This window comes from Cardiocondyla obscurior, linkage group LG22 (assembly GCF_019399895.1).
Source record: "Cardiocondyla obscurior isolate alpha-2009 linkage group LG22, Cobs3.1, whole genome shotgun sequence".
Classification (NCBI taxonomy): domain Eukaryota; kingdom Metazoa; phylum Arthropoda; class Insecta; order Hymenoptera; family Formicidae; genus Cardiocondyla; species Cardiocondyla obscurior.
In genome coordinates this window covers 3,260,346-3,278,070 of record NC_091885.1, presented here as the reverse complement: position 1 = coordinate 3,278,070, position 17,725 = coordinate 3,260,346, and the positions used below count along the sequence as shown (strand labels likewise).

Below are 17,725 nucleotides of genomic sequence, written 5' to 3'. Positions count from 1 at the left end.
ATCGGCGTCTCCCCTTTCTCCCGTCGACGACGATCGCCCCGAGGCGACCCGACGTCACCGCCGCTCTCGCCGGGGGACGGTTCGGCATGCTTTCGCGATTGTTTTATCCGATTGTTACAGAACCGCGGGTTACCCCGGCCTATTAAAATACTTAATTGGTTCGCTCCGCGCCCGCGTCGTTTCTCCCGCGCCTAGCGTCCCGTCCACGTATCTCTCTCGGTCGCATCTCCCAAGGAAGAGTTCCAGACGCGCGGGCTTCGAACACGGTGACAAGTAAACGCGTCGTTTACGCTCCAATTGCAACGCATCGGCGATCAGCCGGTATCACGCAACCTTCATTAGTGTCTTCCTCGATTTTCCAACGCGAACGAATCACTCGGAGTAACTATACGTTCCGGCCTCTCGGTACTCGAAGAAAAGTGCACTTCACTTCACGGTAAAGTGTTCTCTCTTTCTTCTCCTTCTCTCTTTCTTTCGCGTGCGATTTTACATGCGTATATGTTACAAAAGAAAATTTCTATATTACCCGCGCGTACGCCGAACGAATATTACTCGGCGGATAGTCTAAACTGCAGGCAGGCTCGCGCTCGTAGCGTCGTCGAAGTACCGAGAAACTCGAAAGGCACACGCGAGCTAAGATCTCGGCGCTCGGGAGAAGACCGGGGCTGCCGAGAGCGCAAAATTGGCCGCGGTACTTGTTCTCGCGTGGAAGCGAGCTGCGACTTGATGAGTTTGGCGTTAAATTCAGCCGTCGGTGCTTTCAGCAGGCCCCCGTTCCATCTCGCCTTCGGGCTTCGCCACCCTCGCGCCAAGTTATTTCTCTTGCCATCCCGTCTCTTGCGCGAGTTACTCGCGGCGAGACCGAAGCGACGGCCGTCACGCACATGCGGCAACAAACCTTTCGCGTTCAAAAGCTTTGTTTATGGGCCGAGAAGATTTATAGGCCGCGCAATATACATACGGCTGGGTCTCGGTGCGCTCTATTCGCCTGAAATCTTTATTCGCGGCATCGACGGGGGAGGGGGGGGGCGGAGGAGGAGATTCATTTTCCGTATCTAGCTCGCCGGAGTCTCTATTTAGCGAAATAAAAAGGCGCGCGGATACGCGATATTCCCGCGGGTGGTAACCTAAAGGAGAAGTAGCGATTGTGCCGATTCTGTAAAGCAGGTTACAGCATTGATTCGTAAAGGCATACATATATATGTATTTAATACAAGTCAAATATAAAATTTTTTACATTTATAATTGAAAATAAATACGGGTATATCATCGTAATGAATATGTTACGCAAATATCGAATGACTGTGTCGAGTATGTGTAATTAACTCTTGCAAGCCGACGTCTTTTTCTCTCCCACGGATTCTCTGCCGGCTCGAAATTCCCCGGTCTCCCCGCGCGCAGTTCGCCGGTTTCCAGAATTTCGCAGCCACTGCGGTTAACTAATGCGACTATGCGTATGCGATGGTTCACCGCATCGGGAGAGGAACAAATGGTCTATATCGTGCTGGCGTACTCGCGAACAGTGGTTGGTAGGCATCATTAATTATATGCGAGTTATTGGCACTATCAACGTAGCGTTTCAAAGACCGGATGCACTACATACGCGTACTGTCCACTTCCTGCGGGCGGAACGGCAACGTGATCGAAGACATAATTTCATAGTAATATTATCGCCCGAAGCGAAAAGTTTATACCATTTTGATGAAACAAACACCTACGGGGTAAGCGTAATTGCGGCTGGGAGAAATTTATTCCGTAACATTCTTCTCTGGTTTTTATTTATTTTTTTTTAATTTTTTTTTTTATTTTATATTTTTTTTAAATGTATGAGTAAACTATAAATATACAGCGGTACTTTTTTTTATTTTAACAGATTTATCATGCGTCTATATACAATTTGTGTAGGCATGAATATGGCTTATATCTTTAAGTAACTTTGTCATAAATATGATTGTCAGCTATACGCTACTTTCCAACTGTATTTTGCTATCGAGAAAAATTTTGCAATCATTTTATAAAGTTTACAATCTTGAAAGAGTATGCATTGCAAAACTATTTCTTCATTACTCATTAAAAACACGAGCTTTTCGTTGCTTACTTCGTCGTACGCGATACATGAGCTTTTTATTTAACCGTCGGAGGACCGGAGGTATATTGATCTTTCTTCAAGACTTAGCTGTACGGTTTCACAGTTCGTGGTATAGATCCAATCGTTTAGCGAATCTCAAGTCGCAGCGGTTGATTCGGTGTAATTGTCCAACGAAATTTGTGGCCTCGCGGAATATTCATTTGCTGTACATCAAACGTTATAGACGCAGCGTTAAGTTTCTTCGCGCAAACCTTCGGGGCGATCTCGACACTGACCGGCCAACAAGACCATCGCGTCCGCACGCAAAAAAAATCTCACCGCGTATGCCGGACAACGGGCGCGCGCGCGCCGATAAAGCGCATTGCTGTGTGTGTCCTGTCTTTCGTCCTGCTCTCATCGTGGTCACGGGATGAATGCCACGCGAGTCTCCGTCCTCGTCTCGCGGACCCCCCCACTTCCGAGCATCGCCAGTCGGCGCGATTCCGCGCGTAGCACGAAGTTAAAGTCCCACTCGGTCGTCGGCGAAGTTAGGAAGGAAGGGAGAACTCAGGTACATGGGCGGAACTAAAGTTAGCTCCGCCCAATCGCGTTGCCCCTTTACCAGCCCGGCGCCCTCGTCAAATGTTTTTCGTCGCGGATTATGACGCGGTCTGCGCGATTATGATCACCTCTCTCTTTCTCTCACCTGCGCCATCCTTCTCATTCTACCTTACGTTACTTCCCCTGACTCCGCGTATCACGGTGCTCGGTGGCTGGATTTTTTTTTTTCTCTCTCTCTTTCTCTCTCTCTTTCCGTCTCGCGCTGCTGTCTTCTCCCCGCCGACGAGGACAAACTTTGCTCTTGCCTCAGCCGCTCGCTACCACGTCATCTCGGACACGCGAAAAGGCGACTAAGCTCCTTCTCTTTCTCAACTGTAGGATTTTTCGTAATATACGTGTGTATATGTGGGATTTTTAGACGCTCTTTCTCTCGCCTTCCGTTTTGCGTTTTTTTTTATTTTTTTTTATTTTTTCCTTCCTTTTATTCGTTTCCTTTATGTTCCACTGCCTCTATCCGATAGCTAACGTATAGCAACATCGATCGCCGTTGGTACATTTTCCTCAGATTAGCTTAGAAAAGAAAGAGAACGAAAAGTGGAGAATGAGCTGTCCGCGACTGATGTGAGTATCTGGCAATCTAGTAGAAGTCAAATGGGAACCGGTATAAGGTGAAGTTATGAGAAATAGCTTATCAGGTGTACACGATATTCGGATAATTACTACATTAATAAATTAGTTTAGAAATGAATAATCTAATATTTTATGTTAAAAATACAAACGAAATAAGGAAATAAAAATTTTAGGATGAACAAATTTAAATTAAATGGGTACAATTTTTGTTTTTTCTTTACGTGACATAAATCAAAAGAATCGAATTTATAAGAAGTGCAATGGAAAGGTGCAGGCTGCCAATAATTCACTGTAGGAGCAATAAATAATGAAACATGATCCGCCCATTTATTCCAAACGTTTAATCCTCCCGCGTTTCTTTCTCGCCATATAATTACGATTAAACCGGATCATGGCTTGGCGGACTAAATTTTGCTTCGGGCCGGCAAAAGAACGACTTCTGATCGACGGGTTTCAGCGTGACGGTCACTCTTTACGACGCTCCCGAATAATGCGATTCTGGATATACATATAATTCCATGTCCGTGCGGGTAGAAAAGCTTTCGCGGATTTGGCAACACTGTGATGCTCTGGGCGTCTCAGCAACACTTTGCGGTGCGAAGGACGAGCGTCGAGCGTTTCGCGATAGAGAAAAAGCGGGAGAGGTTTCGCCAGAAGGAAAGGGTGAAGGGCGGCACCCGCACGAGAGACGTGACGGGGAAGCACAGCGGTCGACAGAGTCGGTAAGCGTGAGAAGAGAACAGATTGAGTCACGTGACAGCACGAAGTAGGGGACGGTCACAACGAGAGTGGAGGCAACGGGGTGTGGCTAGAAGTTTTCTCTCTGTCGCCGCTTTGCTGCGTTAAAACGGGAGAAGAGCGCACAAGTGCGAGCGAAAAGGACAGCTTGAAACGGGGTGAGATTCGTGACGCTGTACCGTGCGAATTTTGGCACGGCTCTCGAAAACTTCTCACTCGCGGTATTTCGCGGAAAACTCGGTGAATTCCCGACGTAGCCAATTGTATCGCATTACAGTGATGATAAAGTACATTCGGTGCATGCGCGCGCGTGCAACGAAGAGACGTGTATGTATATTTTTGGGTGTGCTTCGTCGAACGTAGTTTTACACAAACGAGGAAGTACGTGTATGATTTCGCGCATCTTGATCCTTTCAAATAAGAACTCTTGCAATTCTTTGACTTTACCCTGCGAAATGCAATAAGTTTAAAGTACAAAATTTTATATACGAAAATAGACATTTTTTTATTTCATTAATTAAACTTTTGTCAAATTATTATTCAAAATACTAATAAATAAATGTTCGAGTAATATAAGTAAGTCTCTTTATCGTTTCTTCTGTGATTTACATCGGACAAGGAGTTAACATTAACCATCTCGTGAAATTGAAATACAGAGTGACGTTTGAGAGCAGCATCATTCTTTGATTTATCAAATGCGGGGGGGTGTCAGGCAACGTGGTAACTCAGACACGAAAATTCTCTCGCGTCAAACGTGAGAACGTTAACGTTCGGTCGACGAAGATTCGAGCGAGCTTCACTAACGACACCTCGCGACGTCGCTCGTGCGCCTCCCCTCTTCCGTATTTCATGCCCCCGCCTCCGTTGGAAGGCAGTGACGCGGGGTGGTGTTAATGGGCGTACTCGCGGTTAACACCCTTAGAACCGACGTGGTGGGAGCACACGTCAACTTCACCGACGACGAACGAAGAGCATCGCGCGCGTGTGTACGTGACGCGGAACAGTGGGGATAAGTCCGACAGGAGAGGAGACAGGGAGAACGCGCGAAGGCGCGAGTGAGACCAACCGCCGGCTCGAGTAGCGTCGGAAAAGGCGTCGAGTTCAACGCCGCTCGGATTGGCGCCGGAACGCCAATCCGGACTACGAGCGCTCATTATCGCCCGACCGGGCTGGTAGGGAGAAGGTGCCGTGAAATTCAGCCTCCCCTCTGGCCCCGGCCTTCACCGGGTTTCGTCAGTCCGGGTCTCCGTCTCGGTCGCTCCCGCGGTAGCCTGCAGACGGTGCCGACAGTTGGGGAAGTCCGTGCCCCCACTTCGAAGTACCGACGGTCGTAGGGGAAGGGAGGAGGAGCCCCCGCACGGTCTCAGTCTTCGCGTCGCTGCCCTCCAGCATTCACGCCTCCCGCGTTCGTTCCGCGGCGCAGGCACAACGCGGTCTATATACACGTAACGTAACGGCACGCACACGTATCCGCGGACCACCCATATACACGCGGTCGTCGCGCACACAACGCCCTGAATCCGGACGGGGACTTTAGCACACCAACACCTCCGCGGGAGGTGTGGGGGTGAGCCCCCAGAGTAGGTGTCAATCCTAGCGCTGCTCAGTGACCATCGCGGCGCCACCCAAGTAACACCTTTCGTCCGCTCCTCAGCGCCGACCGAGCGTCGTCCACCGCGGAGAAGTCGCTGAGTGGAGATAAGCTCGTCCACCTATTCACTCGGCGTCGATCCTCGTTGCAGCGACCGGCGACTTCGCGTTCTTCGCAGCGGGCACGTGCGTCGACCGGCGCGTGACGCGTCGAACCTGGACCTGTTCCTCCCGCGAAGAGACTCGTGGTCGTACAACGGGCGAACGGTCGGAAATCGGGTGCCCGAGTCTGTCGCGAAAACTACGTCTCGGGACGGACTGGAGAGAGAGAAAGAGACACGAAGAGGAACGGGTAATCTGCGGCGGAAAATTGCGATCGAGTCGGGTGACAAGTGAGTGATTAGTGATCGGCGGATTTACGATATGGTCTAGAGTGACTCGCGAATAGTGTCTCGACATGGAAGCGACTCTTATATTGAAGATCTATCACGCGGCGTCGGCGTAATTCGCTCGCGAGTGCCGAAGCTCCTCGACAGCTGCAAGTGCGCCAGTGCGTCGCTTCGTTTTGACTAGATCGGGTGCCCTGAGAGCGAACGACTCGCTTACTTCACGTCTCGCTTCAACCGAGTGCTTCTCTCGATCAAACGCGTCTCGCGCCATGGTGACAGATTGCTGAAGAAAAAAAAAAAAAAAAAAAAGAAAAAAACGTCGGACAGAGTCGGCCGGATCGAGCGTTCGCGTAAGATGTCGACCAGCCGACTTTTGGCAGCGTACGATGAGCTGACCGTCGGCGGTTTCCCGCGGCTGGAAATTGGCGCGGAAGAACGCGGGCATCCCGAATACCGCGATCCGCAATCTTGAACGCGAGCGTGCGGGCTTCAGCTCGGCAGGGCTCGTTCCTGGGACATGCGGAAGAACGTGCGCGACCACTGACCAGGACAAGCCGAGGCAGACTCGCGCCGGGCGAACGGCGCGTTCGTCCGACGGTACGCGAACGGCTCCCGCGTGCACAGCGCGATCGGCGAGTGAGACGGCGAAGGCGGTGGATCGCGCGAGCAACGACATTCGCGGCAGGTTTGAGTCACTCGAAGAGGAATCCTCGCGCGACTCGGCACACCCGCCCGTCTCGATGAGATTCGAACAAGACACAGCGTGCAGGGGTACCCACTGCGCCAGCACTCCGCAACCCTCCGCGCTGCAGCAGCGATCACGGCCCGAGGAGGTGGTGGTGGAGGAGGAGGAGGACTCCTCCGCGAAGGACGTCGACGGCCAACGACGTAGACTTGGTATAGAATTGGAGGCTAACGTGGTCGAGGGTGCGAATACGGGGCCGCGGGCCGAGGCGGGGGGGCCGGGGATGGCGTACCCCGCGTCAGCGACGGCTCTGAATCAGCACTCGCCCTTCGCAAGCACGATCGCCGGCGGCACGCCGCCCACGAGCAATCCGAACGGCCACATAACCGGACCTCTGCCGGCACCGGCGGCACCGCGTCCGACGGACTTTAGCGTCTCCTCGCTGCTAACCGCGGCCAACACCCATCCGCCCGGCATCCTAGGCGGCTCATCCTCGCGCGGCAGCACTTCCCCGCCGCCCGGCGGACCCGGCAGTCCGGCCGCCGCGCCAGAAACACCGCCGCCCTTACCCGCGAGCGGCCAACGCGACCTGTCGCATCCGTCCTCTGCGGTGGCGGCCGCAAGTTACTTCAGCGCTGCCGCCCTGGCGGCGGCAGGCTTCTACAATCCGGCGGCCCATCTGCCGCCCACCAGCTCACCGGGCCCCACGGCAGCGGCGCATCATCTTCAGACGAAGGGAATCCTCACCGCCGCGCATCACCATCCGCATCTCAACCCGCACGGTATCACGCCACCAGGTGAGCAAGCAGACCGACCTCGTTACGCGTACCCCGACGAAAGTGAAACCGCGCTGTCGTGTGTGTGAGATCGTTTATCTTAAATTCGCCGATAACCGAGGTCTAATCGTCCCGGCGACGATCGCGAGCAGAAGAGTGTATTTTTCGCCGTGGAAAGTGCCCCCGCGTTTAATTAATACGTCGGGCCTCGACGAGGAGAAAGGCGCGCGGAGAAAGAGGCTAAAAAGGGCCGACCGGGTTTTACGAGCCGTACAATAACCGTGCGAGCTAAAACTGCAAACAAACTTGTTGCGTGCCGACAGTAATGCCGCCGACGGTGCTTATTTCGGCTGCGGGCCCCGCGGGAGACGGCGGTTACTTACCGGCGCGAGTATTAGGCAAAGCTGACGGGCTCGTTTTTATGGAGACGTTTACTTTCCTCCGGTTTTCACGTCGCGGACGTATCATTTTCTGCGGTTTTTTTTTTTTTTTTATCTTATTTTTTCTCTTCCCACCCCTCTCTTACCCTTCAACCGACACTCGGGGGCCCTATCTTCATCTCCGCCGCGTCGTCTGTAAAAGCTGGAGACAAATAATAGGTAGATAGATTCGTCGGGTTCAGTGAATATCCTTCGCGTTCCGTTCGACTTGTCCCGAGCTCGTTCTACGACGTGAGGTGTTCGCCGAGCCGCGGTGCGACAGCCGCCGGCCTTTCGTGTCTCCGACGACCGGAAATCGACGCAATAATCGCACGGGATTTCGTGAAATTAGCAAATGCACCGAAGCGCGCGCGTCTCCGTTGTTCTGGCGCGGTGCCATTGTCGCCGCCGGAAACGTGCACGGGCGTTTTTCGGTGGGACATGCCTCGTGACAGGGCTTTTGGAAGCCTCTCGTTTGTCACTCACGTTACCTCGTTCTCGCCAGGGCTTACGCAACATCCTGATCGCGTCGCGCGGCCTGGCGTGCGGCGACAAAGCGCGCGCGACGGGCCGCGCGGAGATGAAACGGTGACGGAATAATTCCACGCGGCGCTTCGCATAGGCCGCGATTTCAGCCCGAGATTTCGTTCACGCGCTTTCCACCCTCGTTTCCTCCCTCCCCCTTTACGCGCTGCGCAATAATTAGACGCGTCCCGGCGGCCATTATTAATTCGCGCGACGATAAGGCGACGTCCGCCGCTATCGATATTAAACGCGGCTAATTAAAGACAGTTTATTACCTTGTTTGCCAAGCCGTTCGGTGCCATTATAAAGATTGGCGTTAATGTCGCGACATTTGATTGTGCGCGATCCCTCCAATCGGCCGCTAATTGTTTTCTCAATAATATTTAGTCCACGTCCGGGAGGGAGAGAGATGGAGAGAAGTGTCGCCGTAAGTGTCGCCAATCGCGCGACGCCGGTTTATCTCGTGTTTTTTTCGACGGAGGATTTTTCGCGAGAAGTGTCATCGGTGTCACCGGAGGTTCGACCCGTCGCGCTCCACCGCGAGATTATTATTCCCGCCGACCGGGAACGATCCGCGAAGACGGGCTCGAAGCGAGTATTTTGCAAGCGAGCTCTCTTTCTCTTTCCTTTCTCTCTTTCCCTCAGATAAATCGTACGCGTTTTTAGTCGGGAGATAAATCGAAAACTGCTTCGGCGGACGTTTCCTCGCTACCATATTTCCCCAAGGGTTTTTCGCCGTCAGCCCGAGTATTCGAGTCCGCGCAAACCCGATCAAGCCGATTCGCGCACCGGTCGACGTTGACGTCGAGAAAATGCGGCGCGATTTCAACGCGATGGAAAGAAACGGGCTGGGGACATTCGGTTGCGCGCGGCTCGGCAATACATCACGACTCGGTCGGCGATAATGCAATCGATCTGGCATATCTTCGGCGTTAAATGAGCCGGACGATGCGAGCCGCGGCTCGGTTTCTTCAGCACTTTCAGAACGCGCCTGTCCTCTCGCATTCATTTCCCCGCCGCCGCGCGATGTGCGGATATGCAAAAAGCTGAGCGCGCGCGAGAGCCTTTTTCGCGGAAAAGTGTCTCTAAAGTCGGCGACGCAACTACGCGCGAGTAACAAACAAGTCGAAACGTCGCGTCTTAACGTACGCGCAATTTCGCAGGATTATTATTTTATTCTCTTGATACCGCGCGAAGAAAAATATTTTATTGCATACACGAAGCAAAGACCGGATTAGAAAAATAAAATTAAAAAAAAAAGGAAACGCGGGAGCGCTTTTTATTACTTTCCACACTCGCTTTTACTTTGTGGAAGTAATAACAACGAGATGGATGCGATGCCGTCTGCAAATGTCGTGCCAGGTGCGTGATAAAAAAAAAAAAGAAAAAAGGAAAAAAAAAAAAACAATCAGAAGAACGATTTCCAGAGCCGACAACGTGCCCATCGCTCGTCCTCGCCTTATCTGACATCGCATTATTACGCGCGTCCACCTCATCCGCTACAACTAGTTATTCCCTTCGTTAGGCTAAATGATGAATTAATTCCCGACGTCGGTAGACACGCGTTATACCACGTTACCGCTAGACAATTTAGCTCCTGCGAGCGGCGCGGCTCTTTCGCTTGCTGTTCGCGGCGATGTATCACGATTACATATGCCGGGATCGAAAATTATCGTGCGAAAAATAAGAAAATTGAATACCGAAACCGTTTAAATCGGCAGCTGTCCCTTGATCCGGTGATTTCAATGCGTTTCCATCTCGGATCAAAAACCAAGGCAGGGGGGCTGTGAATCGACGCGCGGATTTAATTTGGAAATTAAACGAGCGCCGGCGGCTTTTGTATTTCACGTATTTATTTGTAGTCGCGACGGCGATACCTCTTTCCCGAGTGACGCGAAGCCGTTGGCGTCGGGCCGACGATCGTCGGCGATGCCGCATCGTCAAGTCAGGACGCGGCGGCGATCTGTCATCCGTTATTGCGCCTCTTTCCCGTCATTTTTTTCGAAAACCGCGCGACGCGACGACTCGTCCTCTCTCTCCTCTTTTCTAGCCGGGCTCGCGGCCAACTGACCATAAGGTAGTGGCGATTAATCTTGCCAAGGGCATGCCCGACGTTCCTTGCATTTGAAATTCGGTACGCGTGTACGTGCGCGCGTAACCCGTGTATACCCCGAGCGAGGGAGAAGAGAGAAAAAAATTGAAGCTGGGGAAAAAAAAAGAAAAATGAGAAAAAAAAAAAAAATTACAAGAAGTCAGATGGTATGCAGAAGGAGACGAGCGAGACGTACGTTTTTATTTCCCATCGGATACAAGACGCGGCGACAGCTCGAACGACAAGCGGAAGCACCTTGCGACCGACGGCTCGATCGGATCTAGATCGGATTCTGAAAGCCGAAGTTAAAATGTATTAGCCTCTCCGTTGTTAAATTAATTCCGGTTCCACTTTGCGGCGCGGCGATAATCCCGTCCCCGCGGGCGATGCGATCGCATTAATCTGCCCGCCTGCGTTTTCGTTGGGTGGTACGCGTAAAAACGCGCACGGGAAAGCCCGCCGGTACGTGAAAAATGATGGAAAACTCGAATGCGATCGGCGGCGCGATTAAATGTGCGGACATTGTTGTGTCTTGCTCTCGGCAATTGTATTAAGGTATTGTGCAACCCGGGAATCGCGTTCGGTAAATCGAAAATCCGCGTTCCGCACTTGTTTATAATTTTCAATAATATATTACGCGCGGAGAATAGGCCGTTGATAAATTGGCGGCAGCGAAGCAATGTATTTTCCCTGCTTGATAGCGGTCCTTCCAATTGTGCGAGAGTTATTAAATTCGTCGTATATTTGTAACTCGTAACAAAGAGCTTTGCGATCAAAGTTCCACGTCGCGCGTAATTAATAAACGAAAAATCGCAATCGTAAACGCATAATTTCCTCCCTCTTCCCCCGAAATCGAACTTGACGCGCGCGACACGGATTATTTTATAGAATCCTTTTTTAAAAGCTTTCCGAAAGCTTTTAATATTGCAATTAGACAAGATGCCATTTTATTTTTCGGCCCGACCGGGATTTTAGCGCGATATTAATATTTCCGTGTGAACTTTATATACTTTTTTTTTTTTAATTTTCTCTCCCTTCCCTCGATACTCTCTCTTCGTTTATTTTCCGAGACACAGCGAGCGATTCTCGTCTTTACGTTGCAAGCGGTAGATATGTATCCCAAGGTTGCGCACTTTGCTTTAATTAATGTTTCCGTTTTCATTAAAATAGAAATAGGGCTTGACGAACAAAAAAGGAAAAAAGAAAAAAGAACTCGGGCAGGAAGAATATGTTACCCGCGCTAAAATCAACCGGCGGTGTAATGAATATGCGAACCAACGCGGCCGAGGAGCGACATAAAAATTGGTGAAAAAAAAAAAAAAAGAAAAAAAAAAATCGGGGAAAGATTGAAAGTTAAATAAATGCCGGGCTTATAATCCACGACGGCATCTCGATAGGAGCCTCACGTTTGCGTTACATTCATAGTTTCCATCCACTTTGATAAAAAGTAACGAGCGGCGGCGTTACATAAACGGACGGCTAACGGCGGATGCTTGTTTTTTTTTTTTTTTTCCCCCCGCCTCTCTATCCTCCCTCGATGTGCGATACCGCAATCATGGTAAACAATCGTCTCATTCCGCTCGGTCTGGACATTTTTAGCGGTACTCATCGCGCGCGGATCCCACGTGAAAAATATAACGCGGCCTGTTAAAAAGCGCCGCCGCGGTTAAATAACGCCGACCGGTCGCCGTCGCGCTGAAGCGGAGGCGCATTTCCTGGCGGCGGCTCGCGAATAAAAATCAAAATACACCGCGCCGATGGGTAAGTGTGTTGTGTTCGATAAAATTCGATTCGGCCGCGTCGCGGGGTGGTGCCGGGGATGCGTATTCGCGTTTGATAAACGTAACGGAATGCCGAACGTCACGGTTCACTAGCGCTTTCGTTCGGTTAATACTCCGGGGACATATTTTCGCCAAATCTGAGCCGCCATCTAAACGCATTAACGCGTAAAAATATCATCCCTCTTTTGTTTCGCGCGAGAAAGATTCGCCGGGTAAATAACGCGTCTCGATGGAAAGCCCTCCGCGCGGCGCGATAACCGCGATATATTCGTAATCACGCGCTGCACGCGCGGGTATGGGTTTACGTTACGTATCGCGGTTGCGTTGCGTTATTACGTCTCGAGACAACGCGTGGACGCGTTTCCAATATTTTAAACAATATTTAAATAACGACGAAAAAGAGAACAGCACCGGCGGGAGAGGCCCGGCTGGAATAAGCGGTCTCGCAAATCTGTTATAAGAGCGCCGCGGTATATTATTATCGACTTAGTGCCCGTAGCTTTACTCTAGTATTATACCCACATCACTTGTCTTTACACAGACGTAAATGCACATTACGTTTAACGCCCGAGCAACAAATACGGCGGCAAACAAATTCCTTGGTCCGCGTGTCGCCTAATTATTCATCCTTCGCGCCGTCGCATGTCTCGCGATTGCGAAATGTAATTTAAATTCGCAAGGCGCGCGTGTGGACCCCGAGTGTTTGTATAAAGCCGCTCGAGTGTTTATCGGTTTGGTAACGTTGTAAGAAAGGATGTTACCCGTGGGCGCTAAGTCGCGCAAGACTCTGAGGCTCGGCGTGTCATTACATATTAGAGTTTTGTTGCATCGCAAAAAAAAAAAAGTACAACACATATTTAACGCGCGTATCAATTATTATTACGACCACAATTTGAGATATGTACCTACGCGTTACCGTCGCGAGAACGATTCGTAAAAATGTTATGTAACCCATACATTGATTTTCGCAATACCGAACGTAGTGACCGTCAGTTAAAATTTATTTCCGACTGCAACACTTTGTAATATTAAAAAAAAAAAAAAAAAAAAATGTGGAAAAACTGTAGTGATTTCTTTACGAATATATTTCACAGTATTATAAACTGTCCCGTAAACAGATCAGACATTGGAGTATATAAAGAATAGAAAAATTTTTTCTTCTTAAAAGTATTTCTCTTTAAAATTACATTTGTCTCCACAGCGCATTAAAAGAAATTACACTCATCTATTCCAAGACGGAAATAATAAACCGCTGAAAGTATTTTCGGAAATGACGCCAACAGAAATTAAAGCGCCTACGTAATTAAACGGATAGATCATCTCGACACGTTAGGAAATATAATCTGTTAACGCAAAATAATTTAAATAGAAAGGGCAAGCGCCAATCAGTGGATATAAAAGAATCTCGCGAAGCAATGATAATTATTTTGAGAAGAAAGCAGTTTGCGTGACGTGTTCATCCGAACGCGTCGACTTGAAAAATTTCGCGAGCGAAAGCAAATCGCTAATTATATGCAAATCATTAGTTCAATCGACGTGATGTGTCGCTCGGTAAGATTACACGGCAAAAACTCGCGGTGTGTAACAGTAGCAATTACATATTTTCTTTTACGTGTTTAGTAACGGAATAATTAATATGTACAAAGGAGAATGAGATTGAAGATTATCGAAGATAATAGTTATCGAGCCTAGGGATTGACTTGCAGAGTTCTGCCGCGGTAACAATCATGAAGTCATTACGCGGTAACAGGTTTTCCACATTTTTTTTTTTTCTTTTTTTTTCTTTTTTTTTCCCGCTCGCAAATGGTAATTGATTGAAAAGGAAAGGAAATACCGGGAGCCGCCGTATCTACGTCGTTAACTATTAACTGCACCATTACTCATAACATTTATGGACAGTGATTTACATTAATCATTCTCGCTAACTCAACGTTACAGAGAACCGCGGCGTTATCCGGACTAACGCAATTGTTGCCTCGCGAAAAATGACCTCTCCCCACGTGCGCACCCTTTGACACATAACTCGCGAAATTAGACTTGTGATTCTCGAACGTCTAGACGTAAAATAACATTTGCCGGATGTTGCAGTTTTGCAATTTCGTTCGATAATAGTCGCCTAATACTGAATCGCTTAAAAGTGTTTTGCTACATTATATCGCTGCGCCGCGATTTTAAATAGGGTAGTGATGTTCGACGTTTTCCACACGCCGATTGGATTTTCATGTTTTGTTCCGTCTCGTCAGCGCGGAGGTAAATTCTCTCAATGGAAACGTAGCTATATCCCTTCATTATATCAATCCGCGATACTGCAGCTATATTTGAGATCGCAATAAATGATCGATTGCTAAAGGAGCTGGTATATATATATATATATATATATATAGATCAGTTTATTGATTCATGAACGCGTCAGGTCTATTCTTAAAGATGCATCTTTGTGGTTCAAGACTGAAGTCTATAGCTGTCGCGATCGCTCGCAGTTTCCGCCAAGACGTTCTTTTAGAATCGCTGTAATAGGGGCAGAATGGGAGAGATACGATGAAATACCGAACTCGGAGCAGGGTCAGGTAAAGGGAAAAGGTGGCTGTCGAGGGGAGGCGCAGAGAAGAATCCGCAACTTTCCTCCGGGGGGGGTTGCTATCGTGAACCGCCAGGTGATTCACCCTCGCGAAACTTTGAGCAGCTGTCTTTTACTTGTTATCCCGACGCTGATCTTCGGCTCCGCTCTTCTGGATCGACGGCTCATTACCGCTCGCATTTACGTGGAATAGCGATACCAGATGTTGCCCAACGTACGTGCACTGATACCGATTTTCGATTACCGATCGCGATTACACCCCGCGCCCCTCTTTCCCGGCCGACGGATTAAATTAATCCTACCGAAAAATAGCTGTCGGGTATAATCTCCATTAATTTCCTTTTTTTTTTTCTTTTTAACCGCGCTTTCCGTGCCGTCGCGCGGCGAATAATTTATGTATATCGAAGAACAGGTTGATACGTTTCTTCGAACTAAATCGCGAAATGTTCTGCGAAATTTCAGGCTTGGGCCTGGGTCCGCATACGCCGGAAGAAGTCTTGGCGGCGGCAGCGGCGGCGTTACATCATCATCATCAGGGCCCCGGCGGTCCTACGATGAGGCCCCTGAGGCCACCGTTGCCACCGGGGATGCTTCACACGTCGCCGCATCCATTGGCCACGCATCACCCTCTCACGGCGCCGCATCATCCCCTCGTGCCGCCCCATCATCCGGAGGAAGACGGCGTCGTCGACGATCCCAAAGTTACGCTCGAGGGCAAAGAGCTCTGGGAGAAATTCCATAAGCTCGGGACGGAAATGGTCATCACGAAAAGCGGCCGGTAAGTGTCACCGTTGTTTTTTTTTCTTTTTTTTCTGTCCTTTTTTTTACATCGTAACCATCGTTACGATCCTTTGTTGCTAATTGAACGATCGCCAGCTCTTTCAAGAGCGGAGCAATTAGGATGTCGTTCGACCAAGTTTCATCGCACATGAGCGCGTTCAAATTCACGTCTTGTAAGTTAGCGGTGCAAAATGAGCGGAATTAATTCTCACTGATGTTTTTATTTGTTGCTCATGGAGATAAAGGACATCACCGTTCTCTTGACGACTTTTAAGAATTAGTGAAAGTTGCGTTTTACATAACCACGGTGATGATCGCAGGAGGCGCATAAAAATCCAACGTGTTTCGAACACGTATTCAAATTTCGTTCTTATTATTTTTTTTTTTTTTTTTTTTATTTTTCTAAATGTATCCTTGTTCTCTCACTTGCCTCTCTAACAAGTGCATTCGCGCTTCGGGGAGTTATCGGCTCTCGGAACCGGTGCGCGCGGTAATCAACTCCCGTAAATAAGGCGCACATTTGCACGACGATACGCCGCGGCGATCCGCCGTCCGCGTCGTAAATCCGCGTTCGGTTACATCGCACCCGATGGCGGGTGTATCTCGATCGAGATATCGGCGCGACTCCGTACGACGAGGATGAAGAAGGCCCCCGCAACAGCAGCCGCGGCATCGTGTGCACCTGTGCGCCCGCACCGTCCCTTTTCTCCCCTATTTGTCGTCATTACTCATCGGCAATATCGTAAGAGATATTTCGCGAGGAGGAGCGAGGCGGCTCCTTATTTATGCCCGCTTACGAGTAAGGCCTCTGAGATTTACATAAGTGCGACATTCGCGAATGAAACGGTTCCGTAGTAAACGACGTTCACCCGAAAAACTACACACGCAAGGTACACGTTCTTTTACAAGTCCTCATTTTTGTCTGTCTTTTTTTTTTTTAATTTTAATTTTTATTTCGCTTTATTTTTTATTTTTCCGATCAATGAACGACAGATAGAAAAATCGCTTAATAAATGAACCTGATTAACAGCAGCGATATCAATTAAATATAAAATGAAAGTAATTTCTATGAGGATCAATATGTTCGAAATAGAATTAATATCCGTGAAACGTTCTTCTGCTTATCTTACTTTCGCCAAAACGTTATTCGCGACCGATTATTCAATAGGAAATTACGCTCCTATTGTATTAACAATCGTCGATCGTCGCGGCTATAGAAACCCGATACGAGCCGCGAGCGAAGCAGCCCGTGCGGGTGTGTGTGCGTCGAGTTGTGTATGCGCATTCGATCGGGGTGTGCGACCGCTTCTCCGGCGTTTCTCCGTCTCTCGTTAACGAGGCAGAAGCCATAGGGTCGGCACGGAACAGCCGAAAGAACGCCCGAGGCCGCATCTAGATCGGGCTCCGCCGATAGAGCCGTAACGCCGAAAATTAGCGCCGTCCGAGAAACAAATACGTGAGAAGGAGGCAGAGGGACTGGCGGTGTTGCTGGCCCTCGAGTGAGGGCCGGGTAGAGCTGCTCGTCGTCGCCGTGCGATAGAAAAGGACAGGCCGCGCGTGTGTGAATGCGAGAGCACGCGTGTGTACGCGGGCCGTCCACGGCGAGGAGGCGAGAGCGGTGCATGCGCCCGCCGCCGCGCACATGCACCGCTCGTCGTCGTCGTCGTCGTCTCCACGTCGTCGTGCTCTTGCACATCACCGCGGGCTCCTGAGGTTTCGTGGAAGCGATCTCTCTTCCACCTGCCATACACCGCGGAAAGCACGGCACCCGGGGGATGTAATGTACTGGGTGTCCCGGAAGTGCATCTCTGCGGTTAAACCCGAAACTGGCGGACCACTTCCGCCATGCAGGGGCAGAAGACGGGGGGAGAGAAGTGCCCGGGGAAGAACGAAGGGAGGTGAAATAACTTTGGTCGTGTCGAGATGATCGAAATGAAAGGTTTGAGATAAATACAGGAGAAAAAAAAAGAAAGAAAAAAAGAACGCGAGGTCTCTGTACTTCTACCGTGTAATTAATATTTATATAACGTGCAATTAATTAAACATATCTCCATGCGCTAATTGTAGCTAAATTACGAGACACGTAGGGGTAAAGCTGCAATTAATCTGACAG

The 17,725-nt window shown here is 49.7% G+C and overlaps 1 protein-coding gene across 4 annotated transcripts in view; it reads left to right on the top strand.

Moving 5' to 3' along the window:
* The first annotated feature begins 2,716 nt into the window (after positions 1-2,716).
* The window catches only part of Bi (T-box transcription factor bifid), an 88,346-nt gene continuing 73,337 nt past the window's right edge, over positions 2,717-17,725 (top strand). Inside the window, exons 1-2 of one of the 4 annotated variants that reach the window (XM_070671151.1) lie at positions 2,717-7,458; positions 15,295-15,610. In XM_070671151.1, the coding sequence (XP_070527252.1) occupies positions 6,717-7,458; positions 15,295-15,610 (1,058 nt within the window). In that variant the 5' untranslated portion in view covers positions 2,717-6,716. The remainder of the gene's footprint in view (positions 7,459-15,294; positions 15,611-17,725) is intronic. The other 3 variants (XM_070671149.1, XM_070671150.1, XM_070671147.1) reach the window with 3 other exon arrangements.